General features: G+C 50.0%; 1 protein-coding gene across 1 annotated transcript; it reads right to left on the bottom strand.

Moving 5' to 3' along the window:
- Positions 1 to 452: 452 nt before the first annotated feature.
- On the bottom strand, positions 453 to 2,503 carry LOC112079670 (voltage-dependent T-type calcium channel subunit alpha-1H-like; the record flags this gene model as incomplete). Its single annotated transcript, XM_070442406.1, has 3 exons — positions 2,459 to 2,503; positions 974 to 1,239; positions 453 to 773 (listed from the first exon to the last, which is right to left on the bottom strand). Coding segments are annotated over exons 2-3 (579 nt in total), but the record flags the coding sequence as incomplete, so codon positions are not given.
- Positions 2,504 to 8,803: the final 6,300 nt, after the last annotated feature.

Genomic DNA, 8,803 nt, shown 5'->3' with positions numbered 1-8,803 from the left:
GGAGAACAGAAGGGGCGAGAGGAGAACGTAGGAGAGGCAGAGCATAAGGGGAGAGTAGACGAGGAGAGAGGAGGACAATGAGGGAGAGGAGAAGGAGGAGGGAGGGGAGGGAGAACAGAAGGGAGAGGGAGTTTAGAACAGAAGGGAGAGGAGGAGTACAGAAGGGTGGGAGGGAGGGAGAACAGAAGGGAGGAGAGAAAGAAGGGAGAGGAGTCAGAAAGGGGAGAGGGAGAACAGAAGGGGAGGGAGGGAGTTAAGAACCAGAAGGTGAAGGAGGAGAACAAGAAGGGGCGGAGAGGGAGAACAGAAGGGGAGAGGGAGAACAGAAGGGGAGAGGGGAGGGAGAACATAAGGGGAGAGGGAGGGAGAACAGAAGGAGAGGGAGGGAGAACAGAAGGGGAGAGGGAGTGAGAGAGGAGATAGAGGGGAGAGAGAGAGATCCAGTGACTCACGTCCTCCTCCATGTCATCGTCAAGTGAAAGGTCCTTGTTGGGGTCATAGGTCATGTGATGAAGACTCCTCCCGTTACAGTCCCCGTACTCCCCYGTTACCGACGGGCCCAGAGAGGACACCTGTAGCAGCTCCGAGGACCCCTCTTCCTCCTCCCCTCCTCCTCCCTCCCCTGAGAGCAGACTCTCTCTCTCTCCGCTGGTTTTGCTGCGGTTGAGGCTGGGGGCGCGTTTGAGGCTGTTCCARCTTGACCTCCTGCTGCCCCACCCACTGACTGAACCCTGACCTCTGGGAGGGAGGGGCGAGTGCTGGCCGGGGCTGGACTGGAGGGGGGAGAGGGAGGAGGGAGAGGGGGGAGGGAGAATGGAGGGGTAAATATATCAAATCCATAAATATTAAGTCAGAAATGTACTCATCAAGAYCAGAACCCTTTGAAGCCATATCGAACCTTATTGGTCAGACTGAGAGATATATTTTAAAAAAGGTCATAGAGGTCAGAGGTCAGGGGTTAACGGTGACTCACCAGAGAGCGCTGGTCGTAGGCTGAGGGGTCTATGGAAGCAACAGCGTTGCCGTGACGAGAATCCCCGTCGTCAATCCCTGGCGCCGAATACCCTGAACAGACATCTCCGTACACGAGCTCCTCCCCCAGAATGGACTCAGGGCCCAATGAGCTCTTGGGCGTCGGCACGGGCGTCGCCGCCGTGCGCGTGATGATTACTGGAGGGGACAGAGTGTTGCGGTCCGCGTGACCGTTGGCCGTCATCATCAGAGAATACATCTTCAGCTCTGAGGAAGACAACTCATCCACGTCATCATCATCACCACACCATCATCATCATTCATCACACCATCATCATCAATCACCATCATCATCACCATCAGCACACCATCATCACCACATCATCATCATCATCATTCATCACCACTCATCATACCACCATCATCATATCACCATCATCACACCATCATCACATCATCCAATCATCACACCATCCATCATCATCACCATCATCATTACCACCATCATCATCATCACCATCATCATCCATCATCATCACCATCATCACCAACATCATCATCATCATCATCATCATCACCATCATCATCATCAAACCATCATCATCATCATCATCATCACCATCACATCATCACCATCATCATCAACACATCCTCATCATCACACCATCATCATCATCACAACAATCATCATCATCATCATCATCATCATCACACCACCATCATCATCAACCCACCACATCACCACCATCATCATCATCATCATCATCATCATCATTCATCACCACCTCACCATCATCATTCATCATCTCACCACCATCATCCAGCATCATCCATCACCTTCCACTCTCATCACCTTCATCCCTTCATCATCACCATGAATTCATCACCAGCCACCATCATCATCATCATCCATCACCAACCACATCATCATCATCACATCATAATCATCACCACCATCTTCATCGATCGATCCATCACCTTCACCCTCATCATCACCATCAATCATCCACCTATCATCACCTCACCATCATCACCACCACCATCATCATCATCATCATCATCATCATCACCATCATCATCATCAATCACCATCACCATCATCACACATCATCACCACCATCATCATCACCATCACCAATCATCACATCATCATCATCATCACACACCATCATCACCACCATCATCATCATCACACCATCACACATCACTCATCACACACTCATCACCATCATCATCCATCACACCATCACACACATCATCATCATCACACCATCACATCATCACCACCACCATCATACACCATCATATCATCACCACCATCATCATCACCACCATCATCATCATCACCATCATCATCATCCACCATCATCATCATCACCATCATCATCACATCATCATCATCATCATCATCACCACCATCATCATCCCATCACCTCATCATCCATCACTTCATCATCATTGTCTCTCTACGTCTCTGATTCCTCACCTGTGTCTTTCAGATCCCCAACCTTCTCCTCCTCCTCATCATCATGTCTCTCTACGTCTCTGATTCCTCACCTGTGTCTTTCAGATCCCAACCTTCTCCTCTTCCTCCTCCTCCTCCTCATCATCATGTCTCTCTACGTCTCTGATTCCTCACCTGTGTCTTTCAGCTCCCAACCTTCTCCTCTTCCTCCTCCTCCTCATCATCATCATGTCTCTCTACGTCTCTGATTCCTCACCTGTGTCTTTCAGCTCCCAACCTTCTCCTCTTCCTCCTCCTCCTCCATCATCATGTCTCTCTACGTCTCTGATTCCTCACCTGTGTCTTTCATCCCAACCTTCTCCTCTTCCTCCTCCTCCTCCTCATCATCATGTCTCTCTACGTCTCTGATTCCTCACCTGTGTCTTTCAGATCCCCAACCTTCTCCCTTCCTCTCCTCCTCCTCTCATCATCATGTCTCTCTACGTCTCTGATTCCTCACCTGTGTCTTTCAGATCCCCAACCTTCTCCTTCTCCTCCTCCTCCTCTCATCATCATGTCTCTCTACGTCTCTGATCCTCACCTGTGTCTTTCAGTCCCCAACCTTCTCCTCTTCCTCCTCTCCTCCTCATCATCATGTCTCTCTACGTCTCTGATTCCTCACCTGTGTCTTTCAGTCCCCAACCTTCTCCTCTTCCTCCTCCTCCTCATCATCATGTCTCTCACGTCTCTGTTCCCACCTGTGTCTTTCAGATCCCCAACCTTCTCCTCCTCCTCATCATCATGTCTCTCTACGTCTCTGATTCCTCACCTGTGTCTTTCAGATCCCCAACCTTCTCCTTCTTCCTCCTCCTCCTCATCATCATGTCTCTCTACGTCTCTGATTCCTCACCTGTGTCTTCAGTCCCCAACCTTCTCCTCTTCCTTCCTCTCTCATCATCATCATGTCTCTCTACGTCTCTGATTCCTCACCTGTGTCTTTCAGCTCCCAACCTTCTCCTCTTCCTCCCTCCTCCTCATCATCATGTCTCTCTACGTCTCTGATTCCTCACCTGTGTCTTTCAGATCCCCAACCTTCTCCTCTTCCTCCTCCTCCTCCTCATCATCATGTCTCTCTACGTCTCTGATTTCCCCACCTGTGTCTTTCAGATCCCCAACCTTCTCCTCTTCCTCCTCCTCCTCCTCATCATCATGTCTCTCTACGTCTCTGATTCCTCACCTGTGTCTTTCAGATCCCCAACCTTCTCCTCTCTTCCTCCTCCTCCTCATCATCATGTCTCTCTACGTCTCTGAATCCCCCACCTGTGTCTTTCAGCTCCCCAACCTTCTCCTCTCTCCTCCTCTCCTCCTCATCATCATGTCTCTCTACGTCTCTGATTCCTCACCTGTGTCTTTCAGCTCCCCAACCTTCTCCTCTTCCTCCTCTCCTCCATCATCATGTCTCTCTACGTCTCTGTTAACCCACCTGTGTCTTTCAGCTCCCTCAACCTTTCTCTTCTCCATCGTTCATCAGACCTTCTGTCATCGTCAGAGTCTTCCGCCCGGGTTGGCGTCACCTGACAGGACAGAAGAGAGAATCACGGTCTGAAAGCCCTGTACAAAACTCCTCTTATCGGTTGTTCGTGACCAAAACACAGGAGAGTTAGAAACCCTGTTAGAACCCTGATGTACTCTGCAGGAACCCTCTAGATAACCCTTTAGACCTGAATTGTAGAACCCTGTTTAGACCGTGTAGAACCGCCGTGGACTCTGGTAGACCGGTAGAAACCAGTGATACCCAGTAGAACCCTCTAGAACCCTGTTTGGACTCTATAGAACCCTGTATAACCTTGTAGAACCCTGTTGGGCCTCTGTATTGAAACTGGTTGGCTCTATAGAATCCCATAGACCGTAGAAACCCTGTTTAGAACCTTGTCAAACTCTACCATCCAGCTGGAACGCCCTCCACCAAGATGGCCACAGCAGGTTGAAGAGGAGACGTAGTTCCCAAACTCATCAGACTACCAAGTAAGACAGCGGAAGAGGAGAGGTGGAGGCCATTGCCATTACTACAGGACCACATTCCAGTCCTCCTGAGTCAGGGATCTAGTGAGACAGGAGAGGAGAGAAGGAAGAGAGAGTAGGAGAGGAGAGAAGGAGAGAGAGGGAGTGGGAGGAAGAGAAGAGGGAAGAAGGAGGAAGAGGAAGGAGAGGATGGAGAGGAAGAGGAGGAGAGAGGATGAGAGAAGGAGGAGGAGGAGAGGGAGAGGAGACGAGGAGAGAGAGAGGGATAAAGGAGAGAGGAGGAAGAGGAATGAGAGCGAGAAGGAGAGATGCGAGAGGAAGCGAGAAGGAGGGAGCGAGAGAGGAGAGAGAGAGAGATGAGAGAGGGAGGACAGGAGAGGAGGAGAGAAAAGGGAGTGAGAGATGGAGGGAGAGGAGAGGAGAGGAGGGCATAAAAAAAAGGAGAGGAAGAGAGGGATGAGAGGGGGCTATGAGAGAGAGAGCGACTGGGAAGGGATGAGAGATGAGACAGAGAGAAGGACAGAGAGAAACCGAGAGAAGGATGAGAAGAGAGATAGGAGGATGAGAGGGAGATGGAGATAAGGAAGAAGAAGGGAGGAGAGAGAGAGGCGGAGGAGGTGGGGAGGACGGGCGCAGGGGCTTTCATTGTTATCTGACCTATGAAACCGACCAGCGGGTATCCACAAAGCCTCTAGGATCATGTTTCGTCAGATGCAGATTATGATCCCTAGATCAAGAATCAGAAACTACCGATAATCAGAATGTATCTACGGACAGATCCTAGATTCATAATGAATTCAGATAACGGACAGATCTGGATTTTTATTCCTAGATAGATTTACAGACAGGAAGATCCTAGATCGAAAGATTCAATATACGGACCAGGTCCTAGACCAAATCTGAATCAGATTATACGGGACAGATCCCTAGAAAATCACTGAATGAATTCAGATTATAGCGGGACAGGATCCTAGATCAGGAATGATATCAGATTATCGGACAGATTCCTAGATCCAGAATGAATCAGATTATATGACAGATTCCTAGATCAGAATGAATCAATATATGGGACAGATCCTAGATTTCAGAATTGGAATCAGATTTAGGTAGGGGTCACAAGATCCTAAGATCAGAAGAATCAAGATATATACGGACAGGATCCTAGATCAGAATGAATCAGATATACGGACAAGATCCTAGATCAGAAATGAACATTAGAGATTATACGGAGCAGATCCTAATCAGAATGGAATTTAGATACTTATATGACAGATCCTAGGATCAAGATTATCTGAATTCAGGATTATAAGGACAGAGTGCATAGATCAGAATGAACAGATGCATACGACCAGATCCATAGTATCCAAGAATGAATCAGACGTATACGAGGACAAGGAGCTAGCATCAGAATTGAATCAGATAATATAGGGACAGATACGCCTAGAGAATCAGATATGAGGATCGAATTAATTAATGGACAGATTCCTAGATCAAGAAGAAGTCAGATTATACGGACAGATCCTAGGATCAACACTACCTAGGGCTGAGATACTTTGGTGGGATAGCGAGAGAGCGGCTGATTGCTGTGAAAACACAAACAACTACACACACAGGGACACACAGACACACAGGGACCACACAAGCAGGGGACACACACACACACACACACACACACACATCACCACCACTATCACACACACACCACACACAGGGACACCCAGCAGCGAGCACACACAACAGGGATCACCACAGGGACACACAGACAGGGACACACACACGCACCACGGGACGACACAAGACACACACAACGACACACACAGGGACACACCAGACACACCACGAGGACACACAGAGACGACACAGACACACAGGGACAGCCACAGGCACAGACAGGGACACACAGGGACATGAGGCCACACAGACACACAGACACACAGGGACACACAGGGACACACAGACACAAAGCGGACACACGAGACAGGGCCACAGAGACACAGGTCTTGACCGTGAGAAACACAACACAGAGTGAGAGCATGACCACAAGAAGTAGGCGAGCGGTCAGAACGTGTCTGCAGGCGACGGTATGAGAGTGGTTCTGGGGGGATGAGTGTCTCACGGAGTGAGGGGTGCTGCATCGCAGATTGAGTAATTTATGCACGCCAAAGCAAGAGTTGTGCACATTTGGACCGTGAGGGATATCTTGCATCATAAACACATCTAACACGAGCAGCGATCTACGTACACACACACAACAGCGAGCACTAGCCTGACCGAGCAGCACACAACAGACACCACACACACAGCACAGCACGGAGGCGACCACACGAGAGCACATCACACCACACACGAACCACACACACACAGGGATGAGAGAGCATAATTGAAGTATAACATAGTATTGGGGATTGGGAGAGATGATCTGCTGTGTATAGATCGATATTATCAGGTTGTGTGTGTGGGGGCTGGTTGGGTGTTACGGGCATAAGAGAAAATAAGATTGGTGGAGATGTGTAGACGTATGGTGTTGTGTAACGTTGTGTGTGCTGTGTGTGCGCGTGTGTGTGTACGTGTGTTGTACGTGTGTTGTACGGTGTGTGCTGTGCGGCTGTGCTGTGTACGTCGTGGTCGTGTGTGTGTACACACTGTGCACGTGTCGTGTGTGTGTGTGTGTGTGCGTGTGGCTGTTACCGGTTCCCCAGTTCCTGTGTTCGTTTTGTGTGTTGGATGTATGTATGTATGTCGTGATGTGTGTTGTGTGTATTTCAGGAAATGGCTTCCTGGTATTCCTAAAAGCCGAGCTGAGTTTGGTCGGCCCGATCTCAGATTGGAGGTTCTGACCCCTGGCCTCTCGCCAGGGGAATCTTATTCTGCTGTGAATATCCAACTTCCTCCTCCTCCTCCACCCTGATGAAAAGCCAGCGGTCCCCACCCCCCCCCCACTCCAGGGAAGAATAGAGGCCTCTTTTTTCATGTAGGTTCCAGTGTTGATTGTGTGTTTGCGATCATCAAGTTTCCTCGTGGATATTATTTTGTTTGTCGCTCCTTCTCCGGGGTAGTGTCGCCAAAAGTGGAAAATTCGTTTTTATTTGTAGGTTCAAGATTCGAATAGGTAGTTATACGTAAAATTATGTTGGTGAATTATCTCATTTGCCCAAGGGGGGGGCTGGGGACGGGACGGCATCTCTAGCAGTGTATTTAGGGCAAAGGCCCTGTTGGGACATACACTGATATCGTTTTATTAGATTTATACGTCTATGCACACATGGTACATCAAACTGGGTGGACCCCCCCCTGTATGATTAGGTTACCCGTGCCAGGTGTGCTACGTTTACGTAAGACCCTGGCCGAGGAGCCACCCCCTGTTATGTTTGGTTAGCGCGCCAGTGGTTGCTAGTTACGGTTAAGACCTGGGAAGGACCACCCCCCCCCTGTATTGTTGACTATAGCGTGCCAAGTCGCGTGCTAGTTAGCGGTAAGATCCTGGAGGACCACCCCCCTGTATGTTGGTTAACGTGCCAGGTCGGCGTGCTAGTGAGTTAAGACCTGGTGAGGGACCACCCGCTGTATGTTGGTTTTACCGGTAGCCAGTGGTGCTATGTTAGGTAAGACCTGGGGACCAACTGCCACTGTATGTTGGTAGTGGCGCCAAGCGTGTGGCTAGTTAGGTAAGAGCACTGGGAGGACCACCCCCTATGATAGTGTTGGGTTAGGCGTGCCAGGTGGTGCTAGGTTAAGGGTAAGACCTGGCGGACCAACCCCCTGTATGCTTGGGTCAGCCGGGCCAGGTGGTTGCTAGTTAGGGTAAGACCTGGCGTGGACCACCCCCTATATGTTAGGGTTACCGCGGCCAGGGTGGTTCTGTGCTGAGTTAGGTAAGAGACCTGGGCGGACCACCCCCTGCTCATGTATGGTTTAGCGCGCCAGTCGGTGCTAGTAGGTAAGACTCTGGGCGGACCACCCCTGTATGTTAGTTAGCGCGGCAGGTGGTGCCGTTAGTGTGAGGGTGGATTTAAGACCTGGAGGACCACCCCCTGTATGTTGGTTAGCATGCCAGGTGGCGTGATAGCTAGGTAAGATCCTGAAGAGGACCACCCCCTGTATTGTTTGGTTGCGTGCCAGGTGTAGTGCTAGTAGGTAAGACCATGGGAGGACCACCCCCTATATGTGCGTTACCGCGCCAGGTGGTGCTGATAGGTTAGTAAGGACCTGGCGGAACCACCCCCTGTATGCTTGTTAGCGACGCCAGGGGAGCTAGTTAGGTAAGACCTGGGCGGACCCACCCCCTGATATGTTAGGTTAGCGCGCCAGGTAGTCTGATCTAGTTATAAGACCTGGAAGACCACGCCCCTGTATCGTTGATGAGTT

This window comes from Salvelinus sp. IW2-2015, unplaced genomic scaffold, assembly GCF_002910315.2.
Source record: "Salvelinus sp. IW2-2015 unplaced genomic scaffold, ASM291031v2 Un_scaffold8954, whole genome shotgun sequence".
NCBI classification, from domain to species: Eukaryota; Metazoa; Chordata; class Actinopteri; order Salmoniformes; family Salmonidae; genus Salvelinus; species Salvelinus sp. IW2-2015.
The sequence above is the reverse complement of the archived record's forward strand: the minus strand, read 5'-3'. Positions and strand labels throughout refer to the sequence as shown.